The sequence below is a fragment of the Nelumbo nucifera genome, chromosome 2 (assembly GCF_055504915.1).
Source record: "Nelumbo nucifera cultivar China Antique chromosome 2, China Antique-T2T, whole genome shotgun sequence".
Classification (NCBI taxonomy): Eukaryota; Viridiplantae; Streptophyta; class Magnoliopsida; order Proteales; family Nelumbonaceae; genus Nelumbo; species Nelumbo nucifera.
Window position 1 is genome coordinate 31,071,043 of NC_142650.1, and position 17,842 is coordinate 31,088,884.

General features: G+C 39.1%; 2 protein-coding genes and 1 long non-coding RNA gene across 12 annotated transcripts; 1 reads left to right on the top strand and 2 right to left on the bottom strand.

Moving 5' to 3' along the window:
* Positions 1 to 5,068: 5,068 nt before the first annotated feature.
* On the top strand, positions 5,069 to 10,770 carry LOC148802071 (uncharacterized). 3 transcript variants are annotated; one of them, XR_016081957.1, is made up of 4 exons: positions 5,069 to 5,614; positions 5,737 to 5,840; positions 6,114 to 6,251; positions 10,199 to 10,770. It is a non-coding gene; the product is annotated as an uncharacterized LOC148802071 (long non-coding RNA). The 3 variants fall into 3 exon arrangements; XR_016081958.1 differs by lacking the exon at positions 10,199 to 10,770 and adding an exon at positions 7,463 to 7,544; XR_016081956.1 differs by lacking the exon at positions 10,199 to 10,770 and having other exon boundaries at positions 5,071 to 5,614; positions 6,114 to 6,433.
* Positions 8,331 to 11,645, bottom strand: LOC104603342 (respiratory burst oxidase homolog protein F-like). Of its 8 annotated transcripts, XR_016081953.1 has the most exons (5): positions 10,899 to 11,645; positions 10,704 to 10,799; positions 9,488 to 9,569; positions 8,806 to 9,014; positions 8,331 to 8,671 (listed from the first exon to the last, which is right to left on the bottom strand). XR_016081953.1 is itself a non-coding variant. In XM_010267352.3 (4 exons), the coding sequence occupies exons 1-4, from the start codon at positions 10,912 to 10,914 to the stop codon at positions 8,489 to 8,491; spliced, it is 369 nt and encodes a 122-aa protein (XP_010265654.1). In that variant the 5' UTR covers positions 10,915 to 11,629; the 3' UTR covers positions 8,331 to 8,488. The 8 variants fall into 8 exon arrangements, 2 of the variants coding, with proteins under 2 accessions (XP_010265654.1, XP_088753121.1); XR_016081954.1 differs by lacking the exon at positions 8,806 to 9,014 and having other exon boundaries at positions 8,331 to 8,663; positions 9,469 to 9,585; positions 10,899 to 11,629; XR_736208.3 differs by lacking the exon at positions 8,806 to 9,014 and having other exon boundaries at positions 9,469 to 9,585; positions 10,899 to 11,629.
* Positions 11,646 to 14,357: 2,712 nt separating this feature from the next.
* Positions 14,358 to 15,883, bottom strand: LOC148802072 (class V chitinase CHIT5a-like). The gene is made up of 2 exons (XM_088897185.1): positions 14,702 to 15,883; positions 14,358 to 14,598 (listed from the first exon to the last, which is right to left on the bottom strand). Exons 1-2 carry the CDS (start codon positions 15,822 to 15,824, stop codon positions 14,570 to 14,572), a joined length of 1,152 nt encoding a protein of 383 aa, XP_088753311.1. The 5' UTR covers positions 15,825 to 15,883; the 3' UTR covers positions 14,358 to 14,569.
* Between the last annotated feature and the right edge of the window lie 1,959 nt (positions 15,884 to 17,842).

Below are 17,842 nucleotides of genomic sequence, written 5' to 3' on the forward strand. Positions count from 1 at the left end.
TTTATGACGAGTGCATCATCGTGGGGGTAGTGGACCTCGCGTGCATCATCCTCCGTGAAGAAGATTGGGTCTTCTGTCCTTGACCGCTTCGAGGGATTCTGCTCTTCCTTAGCGGCCTCGCGAACTGATGTCCAAGCTGCAACCGAGGTGCAGCCCACAACAATCGAACCTCTGACTATTACATGGATAGTCCCCCGAACTGGTCTCTCTTCCGGGGGTTGCCTCTGTGGCTTCTCTGCCTGCCTACTGCTGGATTCGGGAGCATCTCTACTTTGCTCCCCCTGCCGACCTGCTTTATTATTATTATTATTATTATTATTATTATTATTATTATTATTATTATTATTATTATTATTATTTTGTACAAAATTTCTTAAGTATCCGCGGTGGATGAGCTCCTCAATCTCGTCGCGGAGGTTTTTACAATTCTCGGTACTATGACTGTGGTCTTTATGGAAGTTACAATACAAGTTCTTATTTCTTACATTAGGGTCCCCTCTCAGACGGGGTGGCCACTTCACATATGGGGCGTCTTTGATTGCCATCAGGATCTTGGCCCGCTTCGCGTTCACGGGTGCGTAGTCAGCCTGTTCTACCAGAGGAGCTTGGAAAGGATGACCTGGCTTTGCCCCTCGAGCTAGGTCTTTTTTCTTCCTGTTGTCCCCTTGGCTCGGGGGCTCACTTTCCCTTTTTCTTTTCTTGTGCACACCTTCGTTTTTCTAGTTGATATCTTCTTTTGTCCCTATGAACCGATCCGCGAGCTTGAGGAACTTGATCACAGTCTTGGGCTGATTAACAGCCACGAGCCACTTGAATTCTTTGTGAGTGATGTCTCTCTTGGTCGCGGTGAGCCGAACTACGGGGTCCAGATCGGGTATCTGCAAGCAAGCGTCATTGAATCGCTTGATATAGCTCCAGATGGACTCCCCTTCCCTTTGGACTAGGCCAAGGAGGCTCCCCTGAGTTCTCGGACACCGTTTGCTGGTGACGAAATGAGAAGTGAAGACTTGCACGAACTACGCCCAACTTTTTATTGACCCGGGTGCGAGATTTCGGTACCATGTGCGGGCCACTCCCTTGAAGGTGGTGGAGAAAGCCACGCACATGCAGGACTCATTGGCCCTTACCAGATGCATTTGTGACTGAAAAGCGTCTACATGGTCATTCGGGTTGAACGACCCACCATACTTGTCCAAGGGGGGTAGTTTAAAGTCCTTAGGCATGGGGACAGCAAGGAGTTCTAGAGATAGCGGGGATGGAACTGAGAGGAGCGGAGTGACTTTCACTTCGCCCGAGCTTACCTCTTCCTTGCCCTTGAGCTCGGGCAAGTTGTGAGTGTCAGTTCGGCAAGCTCGGCGGCGCCTCCTCTGCTTTCTTGCGGGCTTCGCATTGGTGCTGCTATCTTCTGTGTTGTCAGGGATAGTCTTCGCAGGGAGCGGCTCAGACTGTTGGTGATGACTACGGACAGAGAGGTCTTGCTTGGAATCTGTGGCCAAGACCTCGAACTGGTTCTCCACGAGCGGGGGTCCGAACTCCGAGAGCCGAGGTGATGCGAGTCTGGTAGGTTGGGACCCTCCCGACCCGACTGCTCGCAGCGAGGCAGGGGTAGCTGATCTCTCCTTCCTGCCGTGGGACGAGACTTGACTCTTGAGAGGGTTTTGAGTCTAGGAGGTTTCTCCCCGACGATAAGGACGCTCGTTCTGACGGCGGGGCCTGGCTTGACGGCGGGGCCTGGCTTACTGCGTGGCCGGATGCCGAGGAGGAAGTGGTTGCTGAGTCTGAGGTAGCAGAGGAAACTACTGCTGGTAGTGGTACTGAGATACTTAGTGCAGCACTTGCTGCTGATAGAGATGAAGCTGCTGGAACTATTGCATTTGGGCTTGCATGGCTCGCATGCATTGCACCAGGTCCTCGAGTTGGTTCTGGCTGGTCGCTGGAGGGACAATGGAGGGTTCGGTGAAAGTTGTCCCAACTGAGAAAGGAAGAGGAGCATTTACGGGTGCCACTGTCCGCGGCACGTTCAAATTGGGGATTCCATCAGCGGAAAGGGGGATGGTGAACTATCATATGCACACCGCAGAGACTGAGAGTTGTTCTCCGTCGGTGTTCATCTCCGTGCTACGTCCGGCATTGCTGGAGGAAGACATGAAAACTGGTCTGTAAGTTGGTGGAAGAATGCTTTTTGAAGTGTTTCCCACATACGGTGCCAAATGATGTAGAGCGATCCGAGCACTCCTAGCTGGCGAAAACCTGGCTCCTAACAGGCGACGAACGGTACCTGGGAAGAAGCGGAAGGTGAAGGATTCCCGGGGAGCTCGCCCAGTGGGAACACTCCGATGCTTAAGTTAGGACTCTGAGGGAGCTGTAGAGAATGTAAAGAAAGCTAAGAGTGCAGATAGCGCTGAGTCAAAAAATTACCCTCGCCCCTTGGGGATTGGGGCCCTTTTATATTGCAACTCTGTCAAATCAGGCATAATTGCCCCTGTCAAGTCAGGCGTAACCGCCTCTGTCTCTCTGCTGCAGCCGTTAATGCCAGAGTTGAGGTGGCGGGTGCAGGCAATCGTTGCAGGGTACGGACCTGTCAAGCGAGAGACATCTTTCAGAGATGGCAGGCACGACGCCGCCTAACGAGGGACATGGGCGCAGGCTCCAGATTCAGCAGGTACAGTTGTCAGGCAGATATTTTCCAAGTCACTGAGCTATCTTTAGCCAAGCTGTCTTCTGTCGAGCTACCCTATACTGAGGTACTGGTGATACACCGAGATGCTTCCGCTTGAGGCGAGCCCTTAGAGACAAGTTAGGGGAGCTGATGGTGTTGGCCTGAAGTGCTTCCACTTCAGGATACTTAGTCGTAGGTCGGGGTGTTCCCTTCTTGAGGAGGAAGAGCTCGGAGCTCATTGGGAGGAGCTCGAGACCCCTCGCTTGGGGGGAGCTCGGGTAAGTTGGGTGTTACTTCCCTGCGAGTTGCCTCATCCGCCAAGTTGTCAGGCTGGGCTCCGGCGAGTTCGTTATGTCGAGTTATGTCCAGGCTGTCACACGGAGTCGTCACTTATGCCAGCTCATGTCCACGTGTCCCCATGCTACGAGGTCGGGCCAAATCACCCTCCATCAAATTGCATCCTCGTAAAATAATGCATTCGAAAGTTTTGGGACTTAGGAATTAGGATCTACTGCATTTTATTTGTGTTGATTTTAATTATTATCCATTACAGGTAAAAGTACTTGGCTGCTCCGCTCCTACCCGTTGGAGGACATGCATCCTACCAAAGGCATTTTATACAATAAATTTTAGATTAAGATTAAGGTTTAGGAATTTAGACATAGTAGGGTTATAGGGTTTTGAATTTAGATTTTAGGGTATAAGATTTAGGAGTTTAAGGATATAGGCTTTAGTGTTTAGGGCGGGTTTAGACTTTAAGTTATAGGGTTAGGGATTTTAAGGTTTAAGAGTTCATAGTTTAGATTTTAGGGTTAGGGTTAAAGTTTGGGCTTTAGGTTTTAGGGTTTAAATCTAAAAACCAAGAGGTGGTAGGTGTTCTAAATAGAAGTGCAGTGTAAGTGCACCTTGAACAAGTGCAGCAGTTGCCATCTATGATGGTCAAGGATGAAAATATGGATACGTAGATTATATGTTTTTATAAATGATTAATTAATATTTTAATTAACACTAAATAACAACACATTTATTAGTTAATTACAACTACAAAAATATTATTTAAAAAATATTTGAGAGTGTAATGTATGTTGTTGATTTTTTTCTTATATTAAAAGTAAAATAACAAAATAGTAAATAATTGATTTAATAATTATAATATAATAGTTGTACATAATTTGTCTTGGACTTAAATAAATAATAACATAATAATGGTTTCATGCCTGTAATAATTTGCTAAATTCTATATAATGTGCCTTGGACTTTTAATTGATGTATTATCAATAAAATTATATGATATTTATGTAATTTGTTATATTAATTGCAATGTACTTCTTCATATGTACCTTTAAAATATGTCTTCTTATTTACTTATATTTTATTAGGTAAACTATAGAGACCCCCTTGTACTATGGGGTCAATGACAATTATCCCCTAAACTTTCATTTGTGACAAAAACCTCCCTGAAATTTTCACGTTACAACAAATACCTCCCTTCGTTATAGTTACATCAGTTACTTCATAAAAGATTGTCATTCGGTTGTTTAAAGTTTATAAATTCCCAAGCTACCCTTTTCGTATTTATTTGAACAATTTATGATTCAACTAGTTCTCTGAATATAATATTGAAATCATCTCACTTGCTCTAATAGATCCTTGTAGATTTCTAGCTAGATTAAATATTCAAAAGAAATCATGAAGGTTTCTATCTAATAGATACAAATTTCAGGTTTCATTTGTTTTTTCTTGATTTATTGGAGAAGTGAGTGGATAATTTTTATATTTTAAGTTGAATAGAGATATTCATGTAAGTGAAATGAAAGAAGAATTTAAAGAAACTTATTTTTCTATATTAATGAAATGATTCTTGTAATTTTAGCTAATTTCTTTTAGAGAAAATAAAGCTACTTTGGGATCAATTAGGGTTTAAGAGAAAAGGGCAAGAAAAAGAAAATAAGGAAAGTTTAGATTCATATTTTGGTAACTTAATGCATGTAGTCATTTAACTAAATGGCCATGGAGGTAGATCTATCAACTCCTTGAATCCTTCAAACGTACAAAGATAGAGGATTCTAGGCTTTTGCCTAAAACAAAGAAATTGGGACATTAGAGTTCAGAGAGATAGAACTTGAGAGAGAGAACTCAGCAAATATAATTAAATTATTAATTATTAATTTAATAGTAATTGAATTATTGCCATGATGGGGCCGTTGCTATTACCAACCGCCATTTGGCATTTGGCGAAATTATTAATAACAATACTGTTGTTAAATCTATATATATATATATATACTTATTACGATTGGGATGTTCTCTTCGTGCAGCAAATGGAGTAGATTCCCACGTGAGAATGATCGCACAAGAGAAAAAATTAAGCGTGTCTCACTACTTTCATTGCATGAGTGACACACGCCTCACTATTTCTCTCTCTTGCTTCGACACACTTCTTCTTTCTCTCCCAGCTTCCCTGTCTATCTTCCCGCTCTCTCTTCTCTGCCTCTCTTCCTACTTCCTCGCTCCCCTCACTCTCCTCCCTCTCCTCGCTACCTCTCTATTGTCCTCCTCTCACTTCTTTTGAAAACTCCCTTCTATCTCCCTATCTTCCCATCTCTTTATCTCGTGTAACAGGAGTGACTTACTCCTTTTTTTGATGCGATAACTCAATGCCAACAGTTTCCCCTTTTCTTGATCTGCAACTTCTCCTTAGGGTTTTCTCGCTTTTACATTGTTTGCAGGAGGTGGAGGCGTGACGATCACAAGGGGTTGTTGAGAGGAAAGGGTTTCTTAACTTCTCTGCAACATCCGTTTTTAATGCCACCAAAACTTGCCAACAGTACAAAACTAAAAATGCATGTAATATCTCCCTCCGTCTCTCTTTCTCTCTAACTCTAACGAGTTGGTTTCTATGTGTCTGTGTTTTTGTAGGTATCGATTTCTATTTCTCGGTAGAGGGTGGTTTTCGTAAGTTGAAGCTATTTATTTTCTCCCAATTTTGGGTTTACAGTTTGTGTTTGTTGGTTTTGATAACCAACCAAATCTCTGTTTGCTGGTTTTGATGGTTTGTGTTTGCTGGTTTTGGTTAGGTGAATCTCGTTGGTATAATGGTATTCGAAGTTTCTTGTCAGGGTTTGCATTTGATGGGAACCATTGCAAAATCTGGAACTTCAAGTAACTTTGTTTTTAATTGGTATAGACAAGAAAACATTGTGATGTTTATTGTTCAGTTCTGGATTGTACCAAGTCATATTTTTCTTTCTTATGCAACTTTTGTGAAGAAAATGGGCAGTTTTGGAGTTGGGTTTTACTCTGTGCATCTTGTTGTTGACTATGTTGAGTCATCTGTACAGATAGTAACATTTTGACGTTTTAACTAATTAATTTGGAAAGTCTTTTTCTTGTCTCTCACTTGAATCCTTTGCGGACATGGAAAACCAATATAAATTTTCTTTATTGTTTTCAGGTGTATATGGAGTTCATGGCTGATGAGCCATTTGCAAATTCTGAAGATGTATGGAATAAACCACTTGGACGTGGAAATGAGGTCAAATTGCATCCTAGAGAGTAAGCTAGGAAGTATTTGGAGGAATATAAATTAAAAGTGGGTATATTGATTCCTAGATGGATAGTCATCTTCTCTTATTATACTATAGACTTTCTTCCTTAAATGTTGCCAATTATAGTTCCTATTTTGTTGCACTTTAAGTTCTTTAACATATAGTCAATCTTCCGAGTGAAAGAAGTAAGATTTGGTTTTATAAACATCTGGTTTTCATTGGTTCATTATTTTTTATGGCTTCATGTGACAACAATTCGAACATGTGAAATTCATCAAAAAAGAAAAAACAATTCGAACATGTGAATTTGTCGGTGTTCTATTGTAGCATGCGATCAATAGATGCTATGGAATCCTTTGGGTAGAAGATGCTATGGAATCGATCGTTTCATGATCTAAGTATTTGATTTGCCTCTTTCATCATATGGTTTGTCTCTTTCATCATATGGGTTAGTAGCAGTTTGGGTGTAGGCTTGTGGTCTGCTTGAGGCCTAATGGGCCCTCTCTACCTCAACAACAGGTATTACATATTAATTTTAAGGAGGGATTAAGGGTAACTGGGATTTCATGAAAATAAAAACTCTACATGCACTCTTAAAAGCATATGCATCCAAATGCACATTGGGAACATCTCTTTGTGAATTTTATATACTTGCAAATTTGGTTTACCATTTTTAGAAGCATGTTGATACACATCCTGATAGTACCAATGGATAATAGGTATGTTAAGTGAACTTTCTATCCTTATTATAGGTGCTTTGAGGCATTTCTCTCTTGTAGTCCATGTACACCAAGGAACTTAAAAATGGAAATGAACAAAAAGTGTTTGGTTTGTAATTTGTATACAATATACTACTAGCATTTTGAGTATCACCTCATGGTATTATGTTTATTTCTTTCATTTGAATGCATATGTATTCATAAGGGTGTGTTCACATGATAAACTGAGCAGGTCCAGTAGGTTATGATTTATTTTTATTTTCTTTTTTCATGTCAACATGTACAGAAACATTTGTTTGGAGATTGGATGGACCAATCCCGTCCAAAATATTAGACCTGGTCCGTTGGTAACAAATTTATATTAGATTTGATTGGATTAAGCCAATATTTGGTCCATTAATATAAGATAAGAATATGTGTCAATGGACCAGGTTTGGGTTGAAACCAATTCTATCTAAATTAGGGGTCTGTTTTGGTTTATGGTGCTATATTCAGTAAGAGAATTTGTTTGTTTTCTCATACAACATTTCTTGCAGAAATCTGAAGAGTTTGGAATTGCTTGGAATTGTGACGTAAATAATTAGCTTACATGATCCCTTGCTGTTTCAATTTGAAATCCATTTAAAGTGGTTGGCCTCCTACATATGCAATTCATAAATTAAATGATGGGAAGGATATTTCTATGGTTTTTCAACATGGTATAGAAATTTGAGATTATAAAATATGGATTTAGTAAACGATGCACACTTGTGTGCTATAGCTAAAGCATTACTTGGGTAGTTGGTGATAAGCACTTTCATAAAGTGATTTTATGTCAGTTTCAGTTTTGATTGCTTTCAAATTGGACAAGGGTTTGACCTTTTTCCCTCATTTCTGAAAACACCCCTATTTTGGAAGGCCTTGTATTTTCAAAACTGCTGCCATCACAGTTCAATTTTAGGAAGCCCCTTCTCAGTCCTGTCCATGCACATATCTCCCTCCTCTTTTTTGAAGATGGCCTACTACCGCAGCCCAATTTCTTATGTAATCCATAGAGAATGGTAAAAACAGCTCATGAGTTTTTAGCCAGGAAGCTGTCCTACAAGTGAAACATCTCCACATAAAGTATGCAACACTGCTTCCCTTGGAGTATCACACTTGCACCCGAAAAGAAAAAAGAGCCTCTCCCAAATACTAAGAGCAATACATGAGATTAGTAAGTGTAAGCAAGACTTTTTTTTTTATAATAAAAGAAAAGATTTCATGAAAAGAAAAAAAAAATATTACAAACTGGTCAGGTGTTAAGGCAACACCTAGAAACATCACAAGATAGGGGAAAAAAACAGAACAAATCCAAAATAAGAAGACTCGCTGTTTTCAGTTAGAAGAAATAAGAAGAGGGAAGAGGAAAAAAAGAAGAAAGAGTTGAGAAAGCCAAAAGTTCTGGCTGGAGGCACTAGATTTTGTTTATATAGATTAGGGTGACCATACAAAAAAAAAGAGGGGGATGTCAATCATCCCTAACTTGTCACAAAGACCATAATGTCACAGAAGATACTGAATTCAATGCAGGTTAGAATATGTTATATACTTTTTCTTGGTTGTTTCATCTGCTCTAAGAAGCCCACTTCTCCCAGCAACAGTGGCTCACAAACTTCTGAAAATACCCTCTTGATCTCTTTTGTCCAGTCACCTAGCCGTCGGATGTGGATGTTCAAGTAATCATCATCAGGAGCTGATGTAATTGAAAACGGGTGCCTGAATATCTTAACAACATAACATGCAAATTATTCACATAGAAAGACATTTACACCAAATATTATCAAATAATTATATGTCAAAGTTTAGAAACAATATTGAGTAATACTAAAATAATTTCTGGGTTGGGTTGAAGTGTTACTGATATCTGAGAGAAGATGGTGACCATTAAATAAGAATCAGTGGCCAAAGGTTGGGAAAATTCCAAAGGTTTTCTGCAGAGTGAGGTTTTTCTTTCTCCTTCCTTTGAACTCCCTCCCCCCGCCCTCTTTAATTCTCCCGGAGGGGAAGTCGGCTAAAGGCTATCAAATTTGTTTTGTGAAGATGGACTTCAAACTCTAAAACCCAACTCTGAATTGCAAAGTAAGGGCCTCTATTAGTGACTAAGCATTTCAACTTGAGAACCTATGTGTACATACGAGTTAATAATCTTGTTTAAATAAACCAGTGCAGTTGCAATATCAAATACTTTATATGCTCTTAGGTTGAAAAAATAAGGTGGAGTTTCGACAAGATCACAACCAACTAAGTTCATCCCAAAAATATCATTAGGAATTCATATGTTGTTCAGCATCCTTATTCCATTCTAAAATCTCATTAGGAAAAGAATAAGCAAGAATTCAATAAGTTTAACCATTACAGTTGCATCAAGAAAATAAATTAATAAAAACAAATCAGTGCTTTAATTTGCAAAATAAAAGATACCAAATGACTCGAATATGAAATAGCTTGGATACCAAAACAGATATGCAGTGTCTATATTAATTGATTATGTGCAAAATAAGTGATACTGTTGCAAAGTTACCACTCAAATGGAGACACACCCGGGCATTGGACGAACATGTACTGGCCACTTTCTATACTGGAATTGGGCAGGCTTGGACATTTGCAAAGCGAGAACATTACCTGGATAAATGGTAACCTGAACTTTTTAATTAAAAAAACCAAATGGGTCAAATATTTGCTTTGAAAAATAAAAATATAATATATAAAAAAAAAAGTAACGTATAGGTAGTCATCAACAGAGGCATGTCCCAACGGGTGCCTGCCCATAGCATCAATCAACAGCAGGGATCTAGCTTATGCATAATGCTCCCCAAATATTAGGAATATACTTGGCCATAGATGATAGAACCGGTTGAATTGGCTAATGGCCTTTTTTGGAATTAAGTGATGTTCAGGTTCAACTTGGAAAAGTAGATCCTAGATCCATGTGACCAACTGATTCAAATAGAGGTACAGTCAAGGGGGGATATAATGCATAATCAGTAAGTATCTTTAAAATTTCAGAATTATTAAATTTGACCGCAAGTCCACAACCTCTAGTAACTGCGTAGTCTGTCAATCACTAGGAAAAGATAGTCACATTAGTATTTCCACCCATCAAAAGAAAAGCCAATATAAGATACTTGATCAAGCTAGACCTTTTTATAATCTTGAGATTTACAAGTCTACAGTGACTTTTATCATTTATATTGTTATAAGAACAATGAATTTGTTTCTTTCCTCACTTTTTTTTTTCTTACGAATTGCAGAAACATTCACACTGGCAACCACCAAAATATGTACATCATATCACTCAGTAGCCCTAGAACAGGGGTAGCACTTCTCATTCCGAATTTGGACCAGTGCCTCAAAGTCTCTAATAAGACCCGCTACTATCTGTCACCGGTGAGTTGGACGAGAGAAGAGAAAGAGAGGGAGATAGTGAGAGAAAGAGAAATTTCAAAGATGCATTCATTCATTGGCCAATACAGTAAATGGCCAGCTAACAACCTGTAACCTATTCTGAGCATTTAAACAGTCTATGATTACTTTTTTTTTAATACGTGGCATCGGGTGTATACAAATGTAAGGAGTGGTGTCATCCGCGTGATTTGTCGCATAGGCCTGTTGGGCCTGACTTGCTCCGCTAGGTCTTCTCCTCCCTGGGCCTAATAACAGTCTCAAACACTTGGCACACATTCAGATAGCTCTGAATTGGGCCCACTTTCGAGACCCTGGCAAACTAACATGCTATCAGGATAAGTGATTGATTACCTTCAGTAGACGAACAGAGTAAAAGCCAGAGCGGAAGAATCGTAGGGTCCTCTCTCCCGCATAAAGCAAAACAGGAACAGCTAGATACATCCACGCCTGCAAGTTTTACAAACAAACACAACTCAAAAGTTAAACCACCAACTAAAGTGCATATTACCAAAGAAACCAGTAATGAATTGTTAATTTAGTGATTACCGTCTTGAGGTACCATTTGTGGACGAGGTAGAGAAAGGTGCCGTGAACAACAAGCAATATGTAGACGTAGACAATGGCAAGAAAGTGGTGCGAATACCAGAATGCATTGAAACCGGTGAGGATTGATCCTTCTGGTCTAGATATGTTCTTGTCTTTTTTCTCTGTTGTTGTTTTCTAATATAAATATTATTGGCTCTATTACCTTAAGGCAGCCACCAGACGATTCGAACACTTCCCGAGTTACTTTTGTGCCACTCCTGACGATTAAGGCGTCGGCGTCACAGAGTGATATGTTGATGCAGAGCTCGTCCTGGGTCAAGTTATAAGAGCAGTCAACGCGAAAGGCGGAGGAGAGAGAGGAAGGAATGGATAGCACATCGAGATGGAGAAGAAGATTGTGGTTTCTTCGAAGAGGGAGTAGAGAGAAGGAATGGATATCACATTCATTCTCTCCCGACGAAGAAATGGGAGGAGTGATTCGAGAGAGAATGGAAAGAAAGAGAAACGAGAGGATGAAAAGAGAGGCAGCATAACAAGAAATTTTACAGGGAGGCGGGGGATGGAAGAGACTGGAAGGTGAGAAGAAGCATCTCGAAGAAAAATGCGGAAGTAATTCGAGAGAGATGGAAAGAGATATTCGGCCACGTGCGTGTCATGCAATGCATACACGCACGAGCTACTTGCCCGTGAGATGCGAAATCTACACGCACGAGTAGATTCCGTTTCCAGGGAAACCACCCATTCTAGTGTGTATATATATATCTAAACCAGCGTAGGGGCCCCGCACCGTCGACTCGTTGATCCAGTTGGCCAAAAATCGTTAAATCGCTCAATAACCTATTGACCTGAGCATTCGAATTATTGACTTATTGATCCATTTAATGGTTTTAGCTATTTTTTTATTTTTTTAATCGACAACCATCTAGCAATTAGTTTCGTTTTTTCTTAATTTCGGTCAGTAACTTATTGTCAGTTAACAATATTTATCAAAAATAGTAAATAATTATATTATTTAATTAAATAATCATTAATGATAGTTTTAATAATGTTATTTAATTATTTTAATATAATAGTAATTATTAAATTTATAAATATGATTTATTAATAATATTCATTAAATTAATAATTATCAAAATTAAATTAAATTAACAGTATTTATCTGTAATAGTCAGTAATTATAAATTTTTATTAAATAATCAATAACACTACTTTTAATAACATTTTTAATTATTTTTAATATAACAATAATTACTAAATTTATTAATAGTATTTATAATTTTAATTTAAAGTAAAAGTAAAACAAATATCTTCTTATTAACAATATTTATAATAACAGTAATTATTAATTATAATCAATAATTATATATTTATTAAATTACTATAATAATTAGTAATTATTAAAACCGGGTTACTAAATTTATTAATAGTGTTTTTTAATAATAATATTTATAATTTTAATTTAAAATAAATTTGAAATAAATATCTAATTGTTAACAATATATAATAGTAATTATTAATTATAATGACTAATTATATATTTACAAAACTAATATAATAATTACTATTGTATTTATTAAGTTAATGTAATAATCAGTAATTATTATTATAGTAATTAAGATTATTATTATCTATAGGAAATGGGTGCTGGTGCGCGGGATCTACTCGCACGAGTAAATTCCATTTCCTGGATGCAAAGAGCACCCGTTTCCTTTTAATATATATATATATATATATATATATATATATATATATATATATATATATATATATATATATATATATTAAAAGAGCAGTGATGGAACAAAGCAAATTATACCTTTTGAACCAAACCAATATTGACCAATTTGTGAACTTAACAATAAAACTCATCCAACACTATTAAATTCAAACCAACATTGAACTTAACAATAAAACTCACCCAACACTATTTTCTCCTCCGTCGACTTGAAATCATCATAAATTAAAGGGAAAATTTTCGATCAGTACCATGTATTTTGGCTTGAGTGACAATTTGGTCCCCAAACTTTAAAATTCAACCACCAAGTATCCGAACTTTCAAAATGTGACAATTAATTCAGTACCTAAACTTTCAAAATGTGACAATTTAGTACCTTCCATTAACCAGTCTTTTAATTAGTCGTTAAGTGATATTTGAAAAGTCAAGAATGTCCTTCGAATGCCATCTAATTCTCTTTATCAATCATCCAAATGTTGACAAAAAATCTAAACAGTCCCAAATCCTAGACTCTTCTATTTAAAAAAGTTGGTGATTGTTTAGAAGAATCTGGAATTTGGGATTGTTTATTTCATTGTTAATGTTTGAATGGTTGATAAAGAGAATTAGATGACATTTATTTATTTTTCAAATGTCACTTAACAACTGATTGATGGAATGATTAACGACAAGTACTGGATTATGATATTTTGAAAGTTCAAGACTATATTATCACATTTTAAAAGTTTCGGTACTGAATTGTCGCATTTTAAAGTTTGGGGACCAAATTATAATTCTATTTTATTTAGGAATAATGATTATTCAGCCCATCTTAAAATTTTTAATCCCATCGTACAGGTAGGATGAATGCTGACCATGAATTGATGCCAAACCCACGGGCAAGATGTGATTTATAGGGGGAGTGTAATTTCATAATTCTTGTTTCATTCATCATTTGGATGAGACATTCATGAAGTTCCATTATTGAAAGGAAGAAAGATGATATACAATGATTCTCCCTACATCCATGAGGTCTGGAATATTTGGAGTAGTATGTATAATGATACGGGTAACATTGACTATGCCATCGGCAAACGACACGCGGTGCACCTCAAAGGGCACTCTCGCCATCTCACAGGACCTTGCGGGGCATCAATGTCCATTTTTGCTTTCATCAATGTGGGGCCTTAATTACAAACGTTATGATCTCAGCGAGCCTTCCCCAATGCATTTATGGTAGGATAACGCTCAATCACGTAGTTCACACATCTTAAATGTCTCTCGCTTTATGGCCCCTCAACATGCGGAGCAATTATGCAGCAGCACTCACCACACTTACACCAAGGATGCCGATTATAAAAGGAACCCATGGTCACAGGTGCCTCTCTTTACATAATCTCTTACTCTCAATTACTCTTGCTTTTCTGGGACATCGATCTTTCTTGAGCGCCTTCAGCTAACTTGATCATTGGAATCGTGGCCCTTAGGATCACATCCTAGCGACTCTAATGTCTTTTAATTCTTTATAGGTGAGACCTTTGGCTCATCACCTTAAAAGTGATGAAGTTGCCGTTGTCCTTATCTTTGACAACGTTGTTCGTTTTTAGATAAATTATATATCTGGTAAAAGGTTGGGATTTATCGGAATAAATGTATTTTTCCATGTTCTTTTATTTTTCAGATAAATAAAATAATAACCATTTTAATCATAAAAATTGTATTATCAAAATGGACAATTTTGTGTCAGATTTCCAAAAGGGAAGTTAATTTATTCATCTAAGAAGCAGGTATCATTTACCCAATAAGAAATGAAAATAAACTTTCTTCAATTCCTACATAAATTTCCCCCTCTCACGTAAATCACTAATAAGTGTCTCTCGAAAGGTTTTCGAAAGGTTGACCAAACGAAGGGATTGGAGGGCAAGAGGATTCTGAAATCATAGTTTGGTGTAGCTTTTTAGTTTCCATTGTCCCACGTCCTCGAAGCTGCCAACCATGAAAATACATCTCTCGTTAGATTTCTTCCGTAGCAACAATAAACGAGTTCGTTTAGTTAGTTAAAGATATCGTTATAATATAACGGGCATACCTTCTTTCGATAGGGTCCAGTCCTTATCATATCCAAGGGCCCAGAAGAAATATCCACCTAGATTTTTGGCCCGGGCGAACTCGACCTTGTATCTGATGGATGTGGCATTATCATACCCAATCCAATCGGCTCCCGCATAAGAGTAAGTGGAGACCGTCTTTTCGTCGAACACCTCCGTCGCACCATTGGCCGCGTTGAAATCCACCACCTCATGGTAGAGCAAGACCCCACTATCGCCAGGCCGGCTAGGGCCAACACCGACTGCCGGAGCTCCGATGCCGTTTGCACTCGGGTCTTTCAGCTTCCAGGTACGACCGTACATGGGTAGGCCCATGACCAACTTACTCAGCGGCACACCCGCGTCGATCCACGACTGGACGCCGTAGCTGGTGCTGATATTGCTCGTCGAGTCGTAAAGCAGCGCGTGCGAGCCAGTGGCGGAAGTATCCCAAGAGCCGTGGTAGTCATAGCACATGGGGTTCACGAAGTCAACGTATCTACGGATAGCGTCGGCTGGGTACGCCCGCTTGACGTCGGACAAGAAAAAGTTCGAAGCGAAGTAGACGGCAGCGGAAAGGAGGAGCCGTGGCCGGCGGGAGGTGTGGGCCTCGTTTTCGAAGGCAGTACGCCATTCGCGGAAGAGAGCGGCGAGGTTCGACATGTCCTGTGCGTTAGCTGGAAATTCCCAATCAAGATCAAGGCCGTCGAAGCCATACTGACGAGCGACCATGATGGTGGAGGCGATGAAGGCGGCACGGATAGAGGAGTTGCTAGCCATGTTGGCGAAAGTGGTTGGGCTGGCACCGCCTCCTCCAAGGGAGAGAAGAGCCTTCGCAGGTGGGTTCTTGGCGTGAACGGTGGAAGTGAAGTTGCCCATCCATTGAGCGTCTGTCGACGTGATGGTTAGCTGGTAGGTTGTGGAGTCCAATCCGACGAAGGCGTAGAAGAGGTGAGTGAAGTATGAGGTCTGGATGGAGGATGGAGGGTCTGTATCGGCCCGCCATGAAGGCCAGTACCCACCTTTAATTGCTTGAGCCTGCACACTGGAAATGTGGGAAGAGAAGACGGCGACAAGAAAGAGTAACACAAGATTCGTGCCTGGAAGTTCGGGCAGGCGAGACATGGTTTCGCCGTTGAGGATAGTGAAGAGGAGAGGGTTGGTGGTGGTGAAGGAATTAAGGCTTGCCCTAGTTCATGTATATACGCGAAAGACGTTAGACTAGCCATGGTTGGTTTGACTTTTTCTTGTTTTATTAGTTCTTTTGACCATTGAGAAATTATTAGGAAAGAATCGAAATATACGAAACGGATAGCATAGCAGCTAAATGCTGAAAAGTCAGAAGATCAAAAAATGGATTCGTGTCTTGACTCTTCTCGTCCAGCCAATTTTATGATAGTTTGCAATTACTCCGTTTATACCAAAATCAATTCCCGTTGCAGACTATTTCTGCTGTGGACCAATCAAGATAGGCCGACTTCATAACTCGTTATACTTAAAAGCTTAAGATGTTAGATGAATCACAAGATAGGCCGACAACGATGGAATGTTAACACTAGATTATTTGATCAAACAAGCTATAATGCCATCATAAAAAATCGTTTAACCTAAAAGCTTAAGTTGTTAAGTGAATTTCCTTAATAGGTTTTTATCTCTAATACATATTAGACTATTTAAGGGGATATTATTTGGTATGAATTATTTTTTACTTTTTGTGAGTTTCAGAAAAATAAATAAAAACCATCTACTTTGAAAATAATTTGGTTCTTAAGACTAAAATACAAAAAAGCATGTTCTTGGTTGTATGCATTTTTTTCCTTAAAAATGGAGATTATTTTCTTCAATTTATGGTTTAAAGAACATGTTTTCATCTAGTGAGTAATATCATGTTTCATAATAAAGAAAGTCTGCTATTAGCACGAGAGTGGATTTTCTCAGGCAATTTATCTGTAGTGCAAATTTTATTTTTGTTTCAAAATAAAAAATATGGATTGTTTAATTTGAAATAAAACTAAGGCTTCATTTGGATGCGGTGTAAATACAAAAGTACAACAATGTATTTGGAAAACAACCCACCAGGTAAGTGCAAAAGATGGACCGGTTATGTAAAAGTTTTGCACTGATGTTTGTTTGGAAGATCAGTTTAAATTATGAGCCAATCAAATAATTCTCCAATTACTAAAGCTAACAAGTCGTTGGTGGCCAAGAACAATGGCGAAGTTAGCCTCACACAATTGAATCCCATTGATACAATCCTCTTGGATATCACATCCAAAGGCTGTCCGCTTAGGCCCTCTGCCACCATGGCTTCGAGGTGCGTTGCCCAATTCACACACACTAGCTTCACTCGTTGCCCATCTTCATCAACGATCCACCACGAATTGGTGTAGAGAGGCAGAGCAACCACCGGAGAAACGATCAGAAAAGCAAGAATGACAAACGACGAAAAGAGCAGACCCAAAGTCCTGAGGATGGCGGAGCCCTTTTTCAGTAAATCCTCTCTCCTCCACCGTTGATGGACGACACCCCGAACATTGGCGTCTCCTGGTTCTCGATGTCAATTGGCACAGTGGTCATCGGAGGAGGATAGACGATTGGATTTTTCTATGATGGATCCTGTGAATTTGCCATTTGCCTTTTCCTAGTGGCATAGTTGTGGAAGTCTGTTTTTCGGTTCGGAGGACTGGACTACGACTTGAGATTTGTCTTGTGTAAACTGTGAAAGTGTATGACGACGATGAGGGGGAGTGGAAACAACAGTGGTGGATGGTGTTGGTGAACGAAACGACGATGAACACAAGCAAACTCGACGGTGCCAAGAGAAGAGCCATTGTTTTTACCGTTTTACATCGAAAAAATCGATACATCGAATATTGAGGTAAAAGGTGTTTGAAGGTGAGGTTTTACATTGATATTCGGTGTATTTCTGTGCTCCATCCAAATAACGGCAAAACTGGACCGGAGTGCAAAAGTACATCGAACCGGCTTTTACACCGCATCAAAACGCAGCCTAATTTGTTTTTGTTTCCCAAGATAAAAACATAATTCAAAAATGCCTTTCAATTTTTAATTTGCTGATATGGTAAAAACAAATGAAAATAAAATATTCATATTTAGAAAACCCCCTTAGTGCCGTCAATTTT

Coding starts and splice junctions, on each gene's coding strand:
- LOC104603342 (XM_010267352.3), bottom strand. Junction 9,570..10,703: donor ACTCTGTTCGTCTACTGAAG/GTAATCAATCAC, acceptor CCATTTATCCAG/GTAATGTTCTCGCTTTGCAA. Junction 8,664..9,487: donor CATGTTCGTCCAATGCCCGG/GTGTGTCTCCAT, acceptor TAAGATATTCAG/GCACCCGTTTTCAATTACAT.
- LOC148802072 (XM_088897185.1), bottom strand. CDS start 15,824: ATGTCTCGCCTGCCCGAACTTCCAGGCACGAATCTTGTGTTACTCTTT. Junction 14,599..14,701: donor CTGGACCCTATCGAAAGAAG/GTATGCCCGTTA, acceptor CATGGTTGGCAG/CTTCGAGGACGTGGGACAAT.